General features: G+C 47.1%; 2 protein-coding genes across 4 annotated transcripts in view; both read right to left on the bottom strand.

Moving 5' to 3' along the window:
* Window positions 1-21,445, bottom strand: part of LOC147107608 (V-set domain-containing T-cell activation inhibitor 1-like) — a 116,888-nt gene that overhangs the window by 80,994 nt on the left and 14,449 nt on the right. The window lies entirely within an intron of this gene.
* LOC147107607 (V-set domain-containing T-cell activation inhibitor 1-like) overlaps window positions 17,512-21,445 on the bottom strand; it is a 28,726-nt gene continuing 24,792 nt past the window's right edge. For all 3 annotated transcript variants that reach the window (XM_086006770.1, XM_086006768.1, XM_086006769.1), the window contains 2 exons: window positions 19,870-20,151; window positions 17,512-18,587 (listed from right to left, as the gene is read on the bottom strand). In XM_086006770.1, coding sequence (XP_085862896.1) covers window positions 18,535-18,587; window positions 19,870-20,151 — 335 coding nt within the window. In that variant the 3' untranslated portion in view covers window positions 17,512-18,534. The remainder of the gene's footprint in view (window positions 18,588-19,869; window positions 20,152-21,445) is intronic.

Below are 21,445 nucleotides of genomic sequence, written 5' to 3'. Positions count from 1 at the left end.
TAACTTGTCCTTCAGGGTCCCTTATTGAATAACTTATCCTTCAGGGTCCCTCATTTAATAACTTGGGAAATGTGGGAATTTTGAGAATCCTACACAGCGGGTCAGGAACCTGCTGTCAACCCACCGCCACGTGACTTTCCCAGATGTTAGGTTTGTCAGGGCTGAACAGACCCAACATGCAGTGGCGGGGGAGGCAATTCAGGTCATTATGACCCTGTTAATAGACCATTAAAAAGCATTTTGAGCTCACCGTATCACTTTACGAAGTTGCCCACGGGGTCCGCACTGCTCGGGGATAAGCAGGGCTGGAGTTGAATGGTCATGGAATCATCTCATTACTTGACAGCAGCAAATGTGCTATAAAAGCTCCCATCTCACAGCTGTTCACTTTCCAAGCTCAGAAGCTGTTGCTTACTGCATTTGGAAGACAGATTGAGCTTTATGCAGGTTGCAAGTGTTTGGAGCAAACTCTCTATCCAGTGTCACCTCATTGGAACAACCTCTCTCACCATTGCCAGATCGCTTCTGTCATCTCAAGTTCACTTGCCATCTATTATATCAGCATTGGTGCACTTGAAACTATCTCACCTTGGTCCTCAGAATCCCACCACGATCAGCCCTAACACCAGCAACACTAGGCACACCAGCAGCACCAACAGCAACACCAACCTTCTCCGCAATCAACTGATGCTGCGCAGGACAGAGGGCATCAGAGGGCGACCACATTTCTGCCAGGGACGCCAGGGATGGCCTCACCATGGCCACATTTACTTCACTTGATGCTGTACACCCTGGCTGCCACATGATGCGCCAGGTTAACACCACCCCACACCATCACCGTAAAGCATCTCTACAATGTCCAAGCAATTCCCTTCACACTCATCACCATTGTGGGGGGTACGGTTATTTCTCACAATTCACTGCAACTCACTAAGCCACTTCCAAAGGTGCACACATATCTGTCCAAGAACGCAAACTGTTGAAAATAAAAGTTTCAATGTTTGACACCACATTAACAGAAATTTTACATGAACATTGGCTAAAACACACAAGTACCTACCTTTGTGAGTTGTTCGTTGGTATGATTGGACTAGGATGAGGGTAAGTGTGAGGGGTGGCTAGTGAGATGGGGAAGTGATAATGTAGATAGAGAGGGATGGGTGGAGGTGCAAGGTAAGTTGGTGTGAGTAAGGATGTGCAGGAGTAGGGTAGAGAAGGCAGAGTGATGTGGATGTGATGAGAGGCACAGCAGGATGAGGTTGAGTGTGGCTTTGCAGTAACGTTTTGTGATCTACTGAGATCATTGAAAGGTTTGTGCCACTGCAGCCTGGTCCTCCTGATGACATCCCTGCTGTCCCCTCCTTTGTGATGTGCAACCAGGTTGCTTTGGTCTCCTGGGGAGGTCTCTTCCGCCCATTGGAAGGGAAGAGAACCTCCCTACGTGCTGTGACTCCCTCCATTAGCATATGGAGGGAGTCATGGGAGAGCCTGGGTGCAGCCATGCATCTCTGTGCAGTGCTTGTCAGTGTTTGCAGCACCTCAATGCTGTAGAACACTGACAACACAACTGTCAAAATAAATCTACGCATGGTCCCTTTAAGGAAATCGACTGACGATGCGTCATCAAATGTCATCATCAGCCCAGCTTCCTTCAATTGGCTGGGAAATGCGCTCGGCGGGCTTAACAAGCCCAATCAATATAAAATCATTCTACAGAGCGGGCTGGAGCCAGCAGCGGGGTCAGGACCCGGCACTGATGTCGCCCGCCACAGACCCGCCAATACAGGGTAAATCGTGGCCTACGGGTCTGCAGGATTTAAATGCCATTGGGTCTGCCCTCCAAATGACCTGTGGGCTTCTAGATCCAGCATCCAGTACAAATGATGTGTCAAACGCCCTTCTCATGATGCTGTCCTCTCTCCCGATGATAGTTCTTGTGAACTTTTCAGTTAACTCCCCCTCAGATGCCATTAAGGTGGCAGGAGCAAGCTGCCCATGAACCTTCAGAGCTGATGCAGCCTACTGGTGTCCTCTCAGGAATCAGAAGCCCTGAGACAAGCAACACCTTGGTGTCAAGAAGTTCACATTGACATAGTGCAGACAAGCATCTCTGGCCCTTGGGTTGCACCTAGACGAAGCACCAGGATAGGTTTAAGAAGAGCACAATGAGGCACCAGCAGTATGCAGTGAAAAATGGATACAGTTACTTACACAATGAAACTGAACAGACCACCCGGCATCGAACTCAGCACTGGCTATGGACACAGCAACGGCACACCCAGCCCAGTCGACCCTGCAAACTCCTCCTCACCAACATCTGGGGACTTGTGCCAAAATTGGGAGAGCTGTCTCACAGACTAGTCAAGCAACAGCCTGACATAGTGATACTCACAGAATCATACCTTTCAGCCAATGTCCCAAACTCCTCCATCACCATCCCCGGGTATGTCCTGTCCCACCGGCAGGACAGACCCACCAGGGGTGGCATAACAGTGGTATACAGTTGGGAAGGAGTGGCCCTGGGAGTCCTCAACATTGACTCCAGACCCCACGAAGTCTCATGGCTTCAGGTCAAGCATGGGCAAGGAAACCTCCTGCTGATTACCACCTACCACCCTCCCTCAGCTGATGAATCAGTACTCCATCATGTTGAACACCACTTGGAAGAAGCACTGAGGGTATCAAGGGCACAGAATGTACTCTGGGTGGGGGACTTCAATATCCATCACCAAGAGTGGCTCAATAGCACCACTACTGACCGAGCTGGCCGAGTCCTGAAGGACATAGCTGTCAGACTGGGCCTGCGGCAGGTGGTGAGAAAACCAACACAAGGGAAAAACCTACTTGACCTCGTCCTCACCAATCTACCTGTCGCAGATGCATCTGTCCATGACAGCATTGGTAGCAGTGACCACTGCACAGTCATTGTAGAGATTAACTCCCGTCTTCACACTGAGGACACTCTCCATCTTGTTGTGTGGAACTACCACCGTGCTAAATGGGATAGATTCAGAACAGATTGAGCAGCTCAAAACTGGGCAACCATGAGGCGCTGTGGGCCATCAGCAGCAGCAGAATTGTATTCCACCACAATCTGTAACCTCATGGCCTGGCATATCCCTCACTCTAGCATTACCATCAAGCCAGGGGACCAACCCTGGTTCAATGAGGAGCGTAGAAGAGCATTCCAGGAGCAGCACCAGGCATACCTAAAAATGAAGTTCCAACCTGGGGAAGCTGCAACACAGGACTACATGCATGCTAAAAAGCAGAAGCAGCATGCTATAGACAGGGCTAAATTATCCCACAATCAACAGATCAGATCAAAGCTCTGGATCAGTCCTGCCACATCCAGTCGTGAATGGCGGTGGACCATTAAACAACTAACGGGCGGAGGAAGCTCCATGATTATCCCTATCCTCAATGATGGTGGAGCCCAGCACATGATTGCAAAAGACAAGGCTGAAGCGTTTGCAACCATCTTCAGCCAGAAGTGCTGAGTGGATGATCCATATCGGCCTACTCCTGAGGTCCCCACCATCACAGAAGCCAGCCTTCAGCCAAATTCGATTCACTCCACGTGATATCAAGAAACAGCCGAGTGCATTGGATACAGCAAAGGCTATGGGCCCTGGCAACATCCCGGCTATTGCGCTGAAGTTCCAGTACAGCTACAACACTGGCATCTATCCAACAATGTGGAAAATTGCCCAGGTATGTCCTGTCCACAAAAACCAGGACAATTCCAATCCGGCCAATTACCGCCCCATCAGTCTACTCTCAATCATCAGCAAAGTGATGGAAGGCGTCATCAACAGTGCTATCAAGCGGCACTTACTCACCAATAACCTGCTCACTGATGACCAGTTTGGGTTCCGCTAAGACCACTTATCTCCCGACCTCATTTCAGCCTTGGTCCAAACATGGACAAAGGAGCTGAATTCCAGAGGTGAGGTGAGAGTGACTGCCCTTGACATCAAGGCAGCATTTGACCGAGTGTGGCATCAAGGAGCCCTAGTAAAACTGAAGTCAATGGGAATCGGGGGGAATACTTTCCACTGGCTGGAGTCATATCTAGCACAAAGGAAGATGGTTGTGGTGGTTGAAGGTCAATCATCACAGCCCCAGGACATCGCTGCAGGAGTTCCTCAGGGCAGTGTCCTAGGCCCAACCATCTTCAATTGCTTCATCAATGACCTACCCTCCAACAGAAGATCAGAAATGGGGATGTTCGCTGATGACTGCAGTGTTCACCGCCATTCACAACTCCTCAGATAATGAAGCAGTCTATTCCCACATGCAACAAGACCTGGACGACGTTCAGGCTTGGGCTGGTAAGTGGCAGGTTACATTTGCGCCAGAGAAGTGCCGGGCAATGACTATCTCCAACAAGCGAGTGTCTAACCACCTCCCCTTGACATTCAATGGCAATACCATCGCTGAATCCCCCACCATCAACATCCTGGGGCGGGGGGCGGTCACCGTTGACCAGAAACTTAACTGGACCAGCCACATAAATACTGTGGCAGCAAGAGCAGGTCAGAGGCTAGGTATTCTGTGGCGACTGTCTCACCTCCTGACCTCCCAAAGTGTTTCCACCATCTACAAGGCACCAAGAAGCTCGACACCATCCAAGACAAAGCAACCCGTTTGATTGGCACCCCACCCACCACCTTAAACACTCACTCCCTCCACCACTGGCGTACTGTGGCTGCAGTGTGTACCATCTACAAGATACACTGCAGCAGCTCGCCAAGATATCCTGGCTGTTTGTTATTTATGAAATGTAATCAGGTTTCCTGGCTTGGCAGCTACCTGTGAGCTGTTACCAATTATGTATGCAAAAGGTTGATGGCCTCAAGATTAGGTCCATTCTGACTTGATCTGTTCCAAGATGAAGAATGCATATTCTGTGCTTACCTAGCTGTCTGGCTTTACAAAGTCTTTTCACAGATTCATGCATGTTAGGTTTCGTTTCAGGGCCTGCCTTTTTGCAGGGCCTTGCTTTTAAAATCCTGTCGGTTTTGGTCACGAGGTTTTCAGAAGCCATTTTGAGTACCCTTTTTAATAACTTGTCCATACAGGGTCCCTTTTTCCATAACTTTTGGGGAATGTGGGAATTTTGAGAACCCTACACTCCCCCCTGTTTATACTAAACTCGCTTTAAGTATCATCTTGACAAGGTGAGCAAAATTTCCGACCCTTCATAGTCAATCTTCCCCTATAATTACCTATACTAATGATACCCACGACACAAGCATTTCCCTTTCTGTAAAAAGGTAGTGTACATAAGCATACATAGAATTACAGTCGTTTACACACATCCAAGCATGGAGGGGGTCCAACACCCTTGCACCACTTGGTACACATACATCTTTATTAAAACAACACGTCGAAAATCTTTATTAAAAACAACAAAAGAACACAAAAAAACAATCTTTATTCAGGAACACAAAATACTCAAACAGGTGTATCTCCCTCCACCTTCACATTATGTTCCTTCCAGGTCCTTTGGTTTTGGAATTCTAGTATCTGACCTTTTCCCTTGCACTGAGTGCACACTAGGTACAATACTATTCCCAGCTGGCAAACCACGAGGATGTGGGAAGCCAGTCTAATCCACAAAGGGACCTCTATATTTTCAAAAATGTCCCACCCAGGCGGAACTACAATGTCCAATATTTTGGCCCCTATCTCTACCATCTTCTTTTCCAGAGTGTAGAAATGTTTCTGTGAGACTATTACTGCTTTGAGTATTTTGGTAAGATATTCTGGGAGAGGGGGGATTTCGTAGCCGAAGTGCGCTACATACTTTTGCAGGTTGGTGAAATTCTCTTTTACAGTGAGGTGAAAAGTGGAGGGTTCAGGAATGGGGACAATTCATTCCTGGGCCACTTGAACTTCTGCCTCGGGTTTAAAGCAGAAACTGCTGTCACTTACCGGACACCAGCTATACTGTCCATGCTGGTAGTGGGGCACACCTGTGGTGACACAATATGTCCCACCTCCTATATATGCTCTGGGGAACATGGTCCTGTGCCATTACCTCCATGGTAAAATTTATAGGTTTTGCGCCAACAGCCTTAAACCCGCACTGTGGTTTTGAATAGGCGTTCAAGTGCTGGGGACACAGTATTATATGTGCTCCCCGGCTCCGGCACCCCGAGAGGTCAGTACCTGTCATAGCGTGCTCCCACTTTATGACATAAGGTGGGACTGCTGTGAAACAGATGTGTGCAGCCCCTTGAATGACTCCAATGTTCTTTACCCTGTATACCGGCGCGGGTCGGGCTGTCCCACCCATGACCGGCATCCTTACTACTATACCCATGATCGTGTGGTTGGACTGCCCACAATCTACTGGGACTGGGTAGGCCTCAGAAGCTAGCCGGAGTTGACACGAGCTTAATGCATTCTCAAATGGGTGGAGGGCTGCGAGGTGTTTGTTGCTAATCCAGGAGGGGACTAAACCCTGTTTTAAATCCTCCAGATTGCTGCGGCCCTCGCCCAGCAACCATGCCCCGTACAGCACGCACACCTCGTTCTGTGCAGCCTGGTCTGAAGCATTTCTGTCCTCTCTTATAAGGGCATTTACAGTCTTGGCGTGTCTTTCCAGCTCAGCTATAATTTCTTTTAAATGCACTGTCATGGCCTGGTCCTCATGCAACTCTGAGCCTACTACCCTGTTTTCACCCATTAAGATTTTCTTTAACTGTGTTTTTAACCCGTTTATCTGGGTCTGCAATTCTATGTCATCCAAGCTGTTGATGACAGAGGACCCTGTGTTAAACGCAGTAAAAACATCATTCCATGTTCCCCTTCTTTGCCTCCCCGTATTACCCAAAAACTCATGGTGTGTGGTGTACAGCTCGGTTTTGTCTACATTAGCAAAATCAAACTCGTAAAATTTCCTAAACATTTCTTTTAAAAGGGCCTGGTGTAGCTGTTCTGTCTCTTTGGGGCACCACTCCGGTAAGTGTACCTCGGTGAGGTTTAAAATCATGGAGGCTACCGCGTAGTGTACCCCCTGGTATAGCACCTGATCCATCGGCACTAGTACCAGCCCATTCCCTGGTCCCTTGGTGGTGGCGGGGCACCCCTCCCTGTGTGTCCTTGCTGCCTGGGTAGTGAGCAGGGGCTTTCGGGGGCGGGTTACAAGTTCAGTGGCATTCACTGGGATCGGGGAGTATGGGACTGCGCACACCTTCAGGCTGGAATCCCACTCCACCCCCTCCCCGGCATCTTGCCATTGCCGGTGGAAAATGATGGATATGCCTGTGGGGCAGACCTTCTCTGACCCCCACATACAGACATAAATCCCCTGATCCGGTTCCCACCACTTGTCCCAGCACACACTCAATTCCCCGTGAGTCCCTGTAATCATCCGATGTGTATTGTTCCCCAATCGTTCCCACTCGACTGCGGGGTTTCCCATATTCTTGCTCAGTTTCCTGAGCCACCACCACCTATCCAAAGGAATCTGTCCCTTGCATGTTAAACATACACGTTTCCCTACAGTGATGCTGACCCTTGTGACAACGACCTGTACCCTGGGGCACAGGAGGAAGGCCTCCCCGTACGTGAACCCGGTCTGGCTGGAGTACTGAGTCAAATTGAACCCCAGCCACCCTGGCCACCTTCCCTCGTGGAAGTAAACGGCGAGCTCCTCCGCATCCCGTTCGCCACTTCCGTCGGTCACTATCGGTGCTCTCTCTCCGGAGAACCCATAGACGTGGGAGTCCTCCACATCACCTCGCTTTCCAATGCTCATTCCTATCAGGGTGAGTAGGAGTACGCCCCCCTTCATCCTGAAATCCTTTCTGCAAAGAGATACAAGAACACATAGCCAGGTCCCGAGGAGATTCTCTGGCTTGGGTGAAGCATAGTCGAGCCTCGCAACCTCGACTTAAATACAAACACTCTTAACAATACTACTAAACTACCAATCACCTTATTTAAACTTAAACTAAACACTCAAACTTAACAATACCAAACTTAAATTACTTAAACTATGTACATCTGCCGCCCGTCTCCGGGCGGCCAGCCTAATCCCTGTTCGGGCTGCGGCACACCGCTCCCTTCGGTGTGGCCGCACTGTCCTCTAAACCTGGGTCAGGGGTGGGGTCTTCGCTCTTGGGTCCCTCCTCATCTGAATCCCAGAAGAGTGGGGGAGTGTCCCAGGCGGTGGGTGGGATGGCTCCTCCCCTCAAACAAGCCACAGCGCCTGCCTGTGCAGTCTGTGAACTTGTTCCCGCTGCAGGCTGAGGCTCTCTATCCTCAGACCTTGCCCCAACTGGCTGTTCTCTCTTCTCGGGCTTAAACAGTTTGCATTGGTTAATGTACCTAGCAGCCTGCCTTAAAGTCTCATCCGCTGCCCTGAACGGGCCTTCTACGGACTCCCCATTCTTCCTCTTTACCAGGACTGCCTTAAGGACGGGATCTTGGGCTTGGACCTGCTTTAGGTCCAAGGCCAAAGCTACCCCCTGTGTGCCTTCCTTGTCCCGGATTGCAGCCACCGAACCTGTCCGATAGGGGTCCCAAGTTTCTCCTTCCCTAGCCCTCTGCTTGGCCACCTCGTTGGTCCTTTGGTTACCCTCCCACGTGGTAGGGAGGGGTCCTAAATCTATGGCCAAAGGTTTGGCCATTTCCCCAGCCTGCTCGTTCCCTGTGACTCCCATTAGGCTAAATGGTCTTGTTAGACCGGGGTGGATTGGTCGGGTCTTCCGAATGCTCCAGTGTCCACTGAATATCTCCCCTGCACCGTCTCAACCCACACCTTAACACAGGGCCTGCTCCCCTCGTCGTTTTCAAGGGGACACAGGTCGACAGGCTGGGCTGGTTCTAGTCAGGGCTGTGGGTTGGATGGGGCTGACGGGGTCACAGCACCGGTAGCGGCTGCTACTCTCCCGTGGCCAGTCAATAAGGACCTCATGGTGTCCAAAAATGACTCGACTGCGGCGAGAGGGATTACTGCCTCTGCCTTTTGAGTTGGGGCTGTGGAATTCTTTCCCTTGTTATCCTTCCAAGGGTTTTTGCACTCCTTCCTCCAGTGACCATCCTTCCCACACCCGTAACAATTGAGCTTAGTGCTAGAAGGGTTATTCCCTTCCTGATGCCACTCCTTCCTACCCTGTCCGGGTTTTACCTCATGCACCTTTCCCCTTAGGTGGGTGTGCATCGGTTCCCCTACCGTTCTTATAGGCTAGGGTCAATTGTCTGATCACCGTAAGTTCGGTGGTCAGGGGATTCCTAGGGTCGAACCAGACTTCCGCCTTGGCCCGGACCTGTGGCAAGCTGTTTGCCACCAGGCAACGGAGCCAGTGGGCCAGCTGATCCCGGTTCAGGAATGCCCGGTTAGGTGCCCCAGGACAGGCGCTCCTATACACCGACCATAACCTGTCCGCGAAAGCCTGTGGGGTTTCCCCTGCGAGCTGCATTGTCTTCTCCACACGGGAGAAAGGACTTCCCTCATTCATCCCCATGGCCTCCAGAACTTCATCCCTGAGCTCCTCATACCCGCACTGCCCCCTCTTACGCTCATCAGAGAGGGATTGGAGGAGCCTACTTTCCAGGGAGAATAGCAGCATTTTGGCCTGCTCAGCACCATCACAGTCGTTGACGCTGGCTGCCTGCTCTACTTCCCTGAAGTGGATCGAGGGGTCCCCTTTTTCGGAGAGCTTTGGGATATGGCTCATATAGCCCTAAGCTGTTGGGAGCTATAGGGTAATACGAACTGCTTTTGGAGGGGTCCCTCGTCCTCGCCATTAACGGGTGGGCCGAACCTCCGATGCCGGGCTGGGCACATCGGATCTGACTCCAGCCCCCCTTGCCGCCAGACTTCGCTAAAACCTGGCGCTACGGATGGTGGTCGTGGGACCTCCTTTTCCTCAACCAGGTCGCCCCCTTGGCACTACCTGTGGTGTCTGAACCGTTCTCCCCTCATTCCCTGTGAAATCCGCCTGGCCTGCCTTCTGGCTTATGAGGCACACCATGCCCTTTGCCTTCCTTAGGGCTAGGCTCAGATTCTCTATCTGTTCCTTGCAGGGGCCATGATCTGCGTCTTCAAACCCCTGTTCGCTCGCTAGCTTGTAAGCTGCCTTTATATCCTTCACTTTCTCCTCCTGCTCTCTTACTTGTCTCGCTAGGCGGGCCGTTCTTTTCCCGCAACCTCAACTCACTACCCTTGGCTTCGGTGACCTGGCACTGTAGGTATTCCAACCTGGCCTTATGTTCTCCCATTAACTGTACCCTTTACTGATTCAGGGCCTGCAATGCTATCAGTAACTTCTCCCCTGCTAGAGCATTGTCCTGGATCTCCAGGGCTGACTCCTTTATCTCGGCTGCCTGTGCTGCAACGAGCCTGTCCAAAAGCTGGACCTGCTTCTTGAAGCACATCAGCCAGACTGCCTTCTCTAGGGACTTCTTGTGCTCCTTTCCTTCTGTCCATTTAGCTGCGGCATCTACCGGATGCCCAGCCTTTAACAGATTGGTGATCCACTTCTTCGTGATATTCACCTTACTTCTACGTGATATTCACCTTACTAAACACATAATCAGAAATCCTTTCCTCCATCATGGTTTGCTCTTCCGAACCATTGTCTACTGTAACGCACCCCTGTTGCCAGTGTCCTGCCGTGGTCACCATTTCTGTAGGGGGTTAGCGTGTGCCCAGTCAACTCTGCCCCTGTCAGGGTTGGGGAGCCACGGGGCCGTATAAATACGAGGCCGTGCTCTCCGGGCGAGGTAGGATCTGGACCCAAGTGCAGAAACCAGACAAGAGACAAATATACAGTACTTTGTTTGAACTTTACTAGATTTACACATAACCAGATTAACACAAGGGACACAGCAATATACATAACTAGAGACAAGAGAACTAGAGACAAGTTACAAGACAGCTAGTCAAGATAGGAACTCAGGACAGCTTCCATGAGGAAGCCCACTTGTCTATACTGAGCTTGCGACAAGCTACCACAAGGGGCAACCGGCTTGCCGAGGCACAACTCCAGACAAGCTACCCCAAGGGTAATCGGCTTCCAATGCAAGGCTCAAGACAAGATCCCAACGGCTCCCACATGGCAACACGCTAGTCCAAACAGCACCTTACCAAGACAAGCAGCTCAACAGAACAAGACTTAAATACATCTTAAATCCAGAGACAAGAACACAGACTTAGATACATAGCTCGAGAGAACTAAAACACAGACTTAGATACATAACTCGAGAGAACTATGGCACAGACTTAGATACATAGCTCGAGAGAACTAGAACACAGATTTAGGTACATAGCTCGAGAGAACTAGAACACAGACTTAGATACATAGCTCGAGAGAACTATGGCAGCCAGCTTGTGAAGGCAAGCTGCCATAGAGGAAAGGCTAGTCACACAGAGAACCTAGTCAAGACAAGGAACATTGTCAAGACTAACTCCCTGGTTCACCCTAGTGAGGACTGAGCACTGAGTGAAACAACAACAGAACTTATATACCAAGAAAACCAGGTGCCACCCATAAACAGCTAACAGGCTGATTAAAAACTAACACAGGGTTAGGAACAATTAACACCAGAGACTAGGAACAATTAACACAGGAGACTGACAAGTGAAGGTGCCATCTAGAGGTTACAAAAAGGAACTGACTGGCACCCTCACAGGACCCCCTCCCCAAGGAACGGCTCCTGACGTTCCAAACACAGGGCTTGAGAGAGAGACAAACAGGGCTCAAGAGGCACAGGACACGAAAGACACTGGGCGCTAAGACACTGGGCGCTAAGACACTGGGCGCTAAGACACAGGACAATGATTTAAATGAACATAGAGCAAATATTTAAATTCTCTAAACTTCTGAATTAGTGGTATGGATAACCAAGTGGGGAAAAGACTTAAAGGCTTAAGCTAGATCAATCCGAAGTCACACGTGTAAAACAGAGGCAGCCACACACCCTCCAGGGCATTTAGAGCCAAGTCAAAAAACTGAAAGTCTGTTTTAGTACACATGGCGAATCTTCTTAGCTACTCAAGCAATGATATCTTCCATTCCAACTTTTCACAAACTACAGATGTTCAGAAATCTAAAGACGAAATCATCCTCTTCATCCACTAGCGGCAGGGACATGTCGTGGCAATCATATGACCAAAATCTTTGTAAGCAACAGAGTCATCATTCTCCAAAGTTAACACGCTCAATGGATTATATTCCGAAGGGATCCAAGAAGGGCGAAGACTCGAGAATTTAACTTGTCCAAGAGAGCTTGAGAATTCAATTGTCCAGGAGAACTCGAGAATGTCTTATCCAGTAGAGCTCAAAAGTTTCATTTGCCCAGAAGAATAACAAAACACAACAGGGTCTTCTTCCTAAGGAACTCGAGAATTAAACACAGAAACACAGGGGGGAGTCATTTGCCCCCGAGAGCTTGAAAACTTAATTTGCCCAGGAAGCTTGAGAATTTACTTGGGATTTAACACAGAAGGCCCAGGAAGAGCTTGAAAGTTTAACACAGTAATGGTCCAGTAGCCTTGAAAGTTCACTTGAATTTAACATAGGAGACCTGAAAGTTCTCGAAAATTCTAACACAGTAGAGACTCAGGAAGCTTGAAAATTTACTTGGGGGTCTAACAGTAGAGGCCCAAGAGACTTGAAAATTTACTTGGGGTTTAACACAGTAGAGGCCCAGGAAGCTTGAGAGCTTTACCTGGGGGTCTAACAGTAGAGGCCCAAGAAACTTGAGAGGTCGACTTGAAAATATAACAAAGGCCAGAAAACTTGAAAATTTGCTCGAAATTCTAACACAATGAAGGTCCAAGAGACTTGAGAGTTCACCTGGGGGTCTAACACAATAGAGGCCCAGGAGACTTGAGAGTTCACCTGGGGGTCTAAATACAGTAACAGCCCAGGAGACTCAAATTTTACTTGAAAGTTTAACACTATGAAGGCCCAGGAGACTCGAAAGTTCACACAAAAATTTAAACACAGGAGACTTAAAATTTTAACACAGTGGGGTCTTACTCCTAGGAGACTCAAAAATTGCCCAGGAAAACTAGAAAATTTAACTCGAGAATTTATATCGCCTAAGAAAACTTGAAATTTTAACTCGAGTGTTTCAAACCTTAGCCGGTTGGTTTCTACTGGGTCCATGTAGGGCTCAGTCCTACTGTCAGGGTTGGGGAGCCACGGGGCCGTATAAATACGAGGCCGTGCTCTCCGGGCGAGGTAGGATCTGGACCCAAGTGCAGAAACCAGACAAGAGACAAATATACAGTACTTTGTTTGAACTTTACTAGATTTACACATAACCAGATTAACACAAGGGACACAGCAATATACATAACTAGAGACAAGAGAACTAGAGACAAGTTACAAGACAGCTAGTCAAGATAGGAACTCAGGACAGCTTCCATGAGGAAGCCCACTTGTCTATACTGAGCTTGCGACAAGCTACCACAAGGGGCAACCGGCTTGCCGAGGCACAACTCCAGACAAGCTACCCCAAGGGTAATCGGCTTCCAATGCAAGGCTCAAGACAAGATCCCAACGGCTCCCACATGGCAACACGCTAGTCCAAACAGCACCTTACCAAGACAAGCAGCTCAACAGAACAAGACTTAAATACATCTTAAATCCAGAGACAAGAACACAGACTTAGATACATAGCTCGAGAGAACTAAAACACAGACTTAGATACATAACTCGAGAGAACTATGGCACAGACTTAGATACATAGCTCGAGAGAACTAGAACACAGACTTAGATACATAGCTCGAGAGAACTATGGCAGCCAGCTTGTGAAGGCAAGCTGCCATAGAGGAAAGGCTAGTCACACAGAGAACCTAGTCAAGACAAGGAACATTGTCAAGACTAACTCCCTGGTTCACCCTAGTGAGGACTGAGCACTGAGTGAAACAACAACAGAACTTATATACCAAGAAAACCAGGTGCCACCCATAAACAGCTAACAGGCTGATTAAAAACTAACACAGGGTTAGGAACAATTAACACCAGAGACTAGGAACAATTAACACAGGAGACTGACAAGTGAAGGTGCCATCTAGAGGTTACAAAAAGGAACTGACTGGCACCCTCACAGCCCCTGACTGTCCCCGAGTGGTTCGAATCGCTCCCACACCCCTGGGTTCTAGACACCGGACTTATGTACAGGCGGCGATACAGAAAATCGAGTAGACAAGTGGTTTGGTGCAAGAAAACCACAAATTGTCAGGGTTGCTGTCACGGGGCCGTGTAGACACGGGGCCGTGCTGTCCGGGCGAGGCTGGTTCTGGACCCAAGTGCAGACAGACGAGGCGAGAAGCAGATATTTACTAGAATCACACAGGTAAACAGTCACAAAACATAGGAGCTCAAGACAAGCTACCACATAGGCAAATGGCTAGTCAAGATAGGAACTCAAGACAAGCTACCATGAGGCAACCGGCTTGTCAAGACTGAGCTCAAGCCAAGCTACCCCAGGGCAACCGGCTTGTCAAGATAGGAACTCAAGACAAGCTACCATGAGGCACTCGGCTTGTCCAAACTGAGCTCAAGACAAGCTACCACAGGGCAACTGGCTTGTCCAAAACTGAGCACCTTATCAAGACTGAGCAACTTGTCAGCACCTTGTCAAGACCGAGAACAAAGGGAAAAACCACAGAACTTAAATACAAGCAAAACATAACACAGATAAACAGTTATAGACATAGGAGCTCAAGACAAGCAACCACTAAGGCAACCGGCTTGTCAAGGCTTGTCGAGACTGAGCACCTAGTCGAGACTGAGCTCCTAGTCGAGACTGAGCACCTAGTCCAGACTGAGCACCTTGTCGAGACTGAGCACCTAGTCGAGACTGAGCACCTAGTCGAGACTGAGCACCTTGTCGAGACTGAGCACCTTGTCGAAACTGAGCACCTTGTCGAGACTGAGCACCTAGTCGAGACTGAGCACCTTGTCGAGACGGAGCACCTTGTCGAGACGGAGCACCTTGTCGAGACTGAGCACCTAGTCGAGACTGAGCACCTAGTCGAGACTGAGCACCTAGTCGAGACTGAGCACCTAGTCGAGACTAACTCCCTTGTCAGGACTGAGCCCAGAGGGAAGAAACCACAGAACTTAAATACAAGCAAAAACAGGTGAAACCAATAAACCTAATAAAAAGGCAATTAAATAATAAACACAGGAAAAACTAGTCACAATTAACAAAGGGAAACCAACCAGTGAAGGTGCCATCTAGGGGTTACTGAAGGAACTGACCGGCACCCTCACAGGAAATGTTATTAAAGGCACAATAACAGTCTTACTGAGAATTACTGATATAGTTACAGGCATAAACAATTACACTTATATGGGAATGGGGAACACACGGCACATCGAGGGAAACAAATACATTAAAAATCTCCTTATCCTTATCCCACCCCCAATACCTAACTAGATTAAGCTATGAGGGGCCAGGAATTCATGCTCACCAATTCGAAACTTGTTGATTTAACTGGTAGTGGGTTTTGAGGTTCACTCTTGTTGTCCTTTGGGGTTCGTCGTCATCACGTGGTCACAGGGCGCGGCGATGGAGTCGTCTGAGTAAAGTACCCCTCCTTCGTCAACATCTTTGTTGATTCGCGATGGGTCTTCGTCTCCTTCCTCAGGCGGTTTGGTTGCCGATGGTTTTTACGATGGTTGGGGCTCGGTTGGCAGTTTATAATGTCAATGTGCTTTTACTACCCATGCTTTGAACGCCACTTTATTCAACAAACGCCAGCTTATAACTAGGCCGTTTGTCCCCCAACGCGTCTTTCCGCTGCCCTTCTCTGCCTTTACCGGTTTTACCGTTCGTCTCGTCTCGTCTCGTTTGGCCAGTTGCAGCCTGTGTGTCCTGTGCTTGTTTGATTCGGTTCTATCCTCCTCCTGAATCTGGCCCCCGGTGTTGTAATGGGCGTCCTCGGTGTCGAGCAGTGCGGGAAGGGAGGAGAGGACGAAGAGGAAGAGAGCCCTTGGCTACCGGTGGGCCTACAATTATACCCGGTTCTTCACCCCTTATCTGCGCACCAAATCAGGTCAGTTCGTCTAACTTTTGGCGGGCTCGTCTAAAATGATTACAGTCATTTACTTTAACGACTTCTGGGGTGGTTGTCTCCTTGTTTTAATGGCTTTGATATCCTGGCTGTTTGTTATTTATGAAATTTAATCGGGTTTCCTGGCTTGGCAGCTACCTGTGAGCTGTTACCGATTATGTATGCAAAAAGTTGATGGCCTCAAGATTAGGTCCATTCTGACTTAATCTGTTCCAAGATGAAGAATGCATATTCTGTGTTTATCTAGCTGTCTGGCTTTACAGTCTTTTCACAGATTCATGCATGTTAGGTTTCGTTTCAGGGCTTGCCTTTTTGCAGGGCCTTGCTTTTAAAATCCTGTCGGTTTTGGTCACAAGGTTTTCAGAAGCCATTTTGGGTACCCTTTTTAATAACTTGTCCATACAGGGTCCCTTTATTCATAACTTTTGGGGAATGTGGGAATTTTGAGAACTCTACAGTGTCATGGCAGCTTCCTGCATTGATGTGCAAGATCTTACATTGCTGGTTTCATACCACATATTTATTGGGGACTGGAATTCCTTGTGATTTAAGAAGTGCAGGAGGTTTTGAGGTGCAACCCTTATTACTACATGGATATGATCTATAGCCCCTTGCATTCTGGGGAAGCCGGACACTAGATAAAAGTTTAAAGCCCTCTGATGTTGGGATCTAGATATGTTGTAATCTCATCTTCCCTGCCAGTTGCCTTGCAGCCTTGCTTGGGGTGGAGTCTCAAGCAAAGCAAAGACATTGCCACCAGATGGGGCGTGGCAAGGCGAGGGAACTCTCAGATGAGGATGAACAGCGATGGGTCAGTACACTCAATGAAAGATGTAGTTGCCCGCTGGCCTGCGTATGTAGATCCCATTTGTACCAGTATTTTTCAGCCTCTCCACTCCCAGTTGCCCTCCAAAGGCAGATGGTGAGAGATCAGAGGTTTCCTCACCTTCAACCTGTTTCTCTCCTCTCCTTCCCTTCCTACCCACCTTTCTTCTCTGTTTACCTCAAAAAGCCATTGTTTACTTTCAAAATTAAATTTGTTTTTCTTTAAAAAAAAATCAAATTAGAAGGAACAACAACATTGTGGAGTAAAATTTTCACGGATGGTTCTTTTGATCCCCCCACTGTAACTTCAGTGGTAGGTGGACAGCAACCTTGGAGAAATGGCACAAATGGTCATCTCCTCCATTTCCCTAGGGTTTCCACTGATTATTCTGCCAAAGTTATGGCAGGAAATGAGGAGAACCCGCGTGGAAATTCTACCCTCTCTGTGGAAAGGAAAATTGGGCATTGTGTATAATCGACGGCTAAACTGCTATCACCCATTTTTGCCTCACTGACATTCAATTTTGTTCCCATGTCTCTCTCTCTCGCTTTCTCTCTCTTAGTTATAAGCAATTAGAATTTCTCTCAGTTGTATGCAATTAACAACCATCAATAAAACAGAGGTGAGATCATTATTTGGCTTCAAAATTCAGCTTTATTCTTTGAAAATTGAACTGTAAGCATGAAGACAAATTCTTTCACAACCTTCGTCACCCACTTCTCACTTTGACCTCAGTCTTTCTTTTGCTTAGGTTAATATACTTTCTGAAGTTTATAGAAAAAGGTGTCTAAACAGTAGGCGATTATGTTTTCTCACTCTCTTGCACACACAAACAAGTGCACGCATGCACACACAGCCTGTTTAATAAAAACGTCCCTCAAAAAAGCTTTGAAAAACAAGCACAAATTCCAAAAGTTATTTTAAGAAAATCTACTGCGAGAAACTTAAGAAAAATATTCCATTACTACAACTGACTGAAGGGTACTGATGTATCTGGGGAATTAGGTACAATGCTCATGCTCAGACTGCACAATCCAAATACAGCTCACAGAGTCAATGCTCTGGGAAAAACAACAAGCTTAAGCCCAAGCCTTTGGAAGAAACCAAGGACTTAAAGGAAAAACCTTTATTGAAAGACTTAAAAGACAATTCAATGGATAAATGTAATCATGGTATAGTGAAGCATCAACTAAAGAGAGGTGAATTATATTTTCATTTTTAAATCCTTATTTTAGACAAAAGAAATTTCAGTTACTGGAAAAAATGGCAGATCTTAAGTTTTCAGATGATGGTTGACTAATCTGCTCCACAACAGCAGCTGCTGGCCAGAGCCTACTTGCTGATTCAGACAAAGTATTTTTAATTAGGGGAATTACACAGGATCACAGCGGTTGTGTGACAGGGAAAATTTGACAGAACTAAGTGTTCTAAATGGAAAAATTCTATTACAGAAGCACCTACAGGCAATTACAAATACAAACTTTGAGCATTCTATAGAATGATTTACAGCTTACAGGACATATTCTATTCATCTGAAGTGTCGAGACAAAGGCTTGTGTCTGCAACGTTCAACGCAATTAACTTCAGATTTACAAGACCCAGAAATTATTCTGAGAAATTATTTACACGCTCCAAAGGCAACATAGCTTTTGATTTATAAATCTGACAATTTTTTTCCATCATCTAAACGAATCATGGTTCCCCCATCTGAAAATAAAGGAAATATAAAGACATATCAGTATTTCTTCAGTTAGTGCTGTTATGAGATGCAGATGTGTAAAAACAGTGCCATCACATTAGAGTCCTGCAATATCTAATATAATTGTTCAAGATATCTTATAATTACAATTACTGTAAATGCAAGAGTATGGGTGATGCCCATTTTATATATGTAACCTTGGGCTACTTCATCCTCAGTTCCAAGAAATAACAGAAGTGTCCATTTTCTTTAGCTGCTGTTTTAACAGTGCTGAAATGTGCACTTCCTCAAAATGTGATTGTTAGTAAGAATGCAAAAAATAGCTCCCAATCATTCAGCACCACTAACAATAATCTTCTGAAGCTTCTCATGAGCTACATCCAGTATAAATATCCCAAAATTAATTAATTCAGCTGAGCAGATTGTAATTTTCATGTAAAATTACTTTAAAAAAAAACATTTTGATTTACTCACAAGGTTCTAAATGTGCTTAGTCCTGAAGTGGCTGTCCTCACATTCCCTGACTTTCCTCCTCAAGAATAGTTTCAAGTACAGTACAGATAAAGATGCTAATTTTTAACATGGATAGAAAGTTTCCTCCCTGTTTGAGTAGACCCCTGTTTTCTTATTGAAACAAATATGTTGGGTTTTGTATATATTCCTCAGTTAAGCTTTCAACCCCTGAAGAAACTGGCAGATTAAGAGTCACATTCAAGAAAAAGATTCTTCACTTTTGGTCACTAACAGCTTACACTGTAACAGCCTTACAAAACTAGAACTGTAGGTGAAATCACATAATGCAATACTCCCATACTAAAACAGAATGCATAAACTTTACTTTAGCTGCTATTTTAAGACATTAATCCAACTATTTGTGAAGACGGCTATAAAGAATTCTAACGTATCAGTCAATTCCTAATATGGGGTAACCGTTATACCCAATTTATCCCTTAAATTATCGATCTGGGTTTCCACTCTGTTTGCAAATAAACATTTCATGAATCCCTCTTGTTGGGTTAACACCTCCGTTAAAAGTACCAAAGGAATTGCAAATGAATGTGTTACATGTTCACTCTAATATCACGCAGTATAATTTCAAGGCATAGGTTTCCTGTGTCTTTAAAATATTTCTGCTTCTCCTTCAGGTTATTTTTGTCCTTACTCAGCCTCTACGGTCTTGTTTTGTTGTGATTCTCCTTCTACCCAACAGATATATTTCTTTTTCACAACTCTTACAATGGTCTGTTAAGTTACCTTTAACATGAGCATTAACCTCACAAATAAACTCACCCGAGAATGCTACTCGAATACGCTTAGGCTCTGCCATCCACTTATGCTTCATGGAGCAGATATACTGATTCGCCAAGTTATGCTGCTGTTTTAGGTCATATGACACATTCAATAATCCATTGTTGTCTGGCGTCAGGGTTGTTTTACAATCCTTGTTCAAACCGTTACCGGATGTATCGCTCCAGTTAATCACTGGGGCTGGGTACCATCCTGAAGAGTGGCAAGACAGCACGTCAGCACCAGTTTCATCAGACTTCCATGAGATATGGATATCAGCAGTACCTTTTGCAAAGAAAGAAATATGAATTATAGTCACTGAACTTTAGCATGTCATTAGATAGGGCACAATATAGATAAGAATGTGCCTGCAATCCCGTTATAGAACATTACTTTTTTCATAATAGCTGATATTTAAGAGATTCTCTATACCACAGCCAATAATGTGATGGTGTTTACTTCAGAGCAAAAAAGCCCCAATGAAAGTGCAAGGAGTGAGTTGTGTGCTTTATTTAATCCAATAAAGCTCCTAATTCCAGCATAAAGGTATGTAGGTGATTGTATTGACAGATAGTCCTGATGTGCCAAGTTCTTTGTAAACATATTGGCCGGAATTTTCATTACCTAGACGGGTTGGATGCGGGCAGTCGCCATTGCGGGTCGGAACCCCGTTCTTTTCATCCCGCTCCTCAGATCGACTTTCCGTTAATGGCGCCTATTAAGGCAGGCCTGCGAGCTACCCTGCCCTATTAAATAGTGCGGGTCCGATGACATCATCGATGACTCATTTGCAGCAGGGATATTTAAAGCAGACTTGGCCACATTGTGTTTGAAGGTTCATCTAGGGGTGTGCAGGCAGTACACAGCACCATCTGGTTATTGCTCAGCCTTGCAGAGATGGCTTCACAGAGACAGAGGGCTGCACCCAGGGTTGTCCGATGACTCACTACATATTCTTGTGGAGGGAGTCAGAGCACGCAGAGAGATCCTTTGCCCTGCTGAAGGCGCAAGAGACCTCCCCAAGAGACAAAAAGAGCCTGGCTCCAAACTGCAGAGGAAGTCAACAGCAGGGATGTGGTGCGGAGGACCTGGGTGCAGTGCCGGAAGCGCTTCAATGATCTCCTGAGATCAGGAAAGGTGAGTGCAAAGCCACACTCAACTTCATCCTGCTGTGCCTGTCACCGCATCCCCATCACTCTGCCTTCCCAACCCTACTCCTGCACATCATTCCTCACACCAACATACCTTTGCATGTCCACCCATCCCTCTCTATCTACATACTCACATCCCCCTCTGACTAACCACCCCTCACACTCACCCTCATCCTAATGCAATCATACCAACTAACACACAAGGAGGCACTTTGGCATTGGCACCTCACTCCATCATAGTCATCCTCTAAAGATGTAACCCACACACACCTTACACTCATGCCATCACTCTCACTCAAACTTCTCTTCTTTCCATCCTTGTAGGAGAAACGCGCGCACAACAGGGAGGGGGAGAGAACCGGAGGTGGCCCTCCATCATTCGCCACGTTGACTCCAGCAGAGGAGGCCACCCTGGAGGTCTCAGGAGT

The sequence above is a fragment of the Somniosus microcephalus genome, chromosome 14, assembly GCF_052327205.1.
Source record: "Somniosus microcephalus isolate GS21.2 chromosome 14, FLI_Smic_1.0, whole genome shotgun sequence".
NCBI lineage: Eukaryota > Metazoa > Chordata > Chondrichthyes > Squaliformes > Somniosidae > Somniosus > Somniosus microcephalus.
Note: the sequence above shows the minus strand (reverse complement) of the source record. Positions and strands in the feature narration are given on the sequence as shown.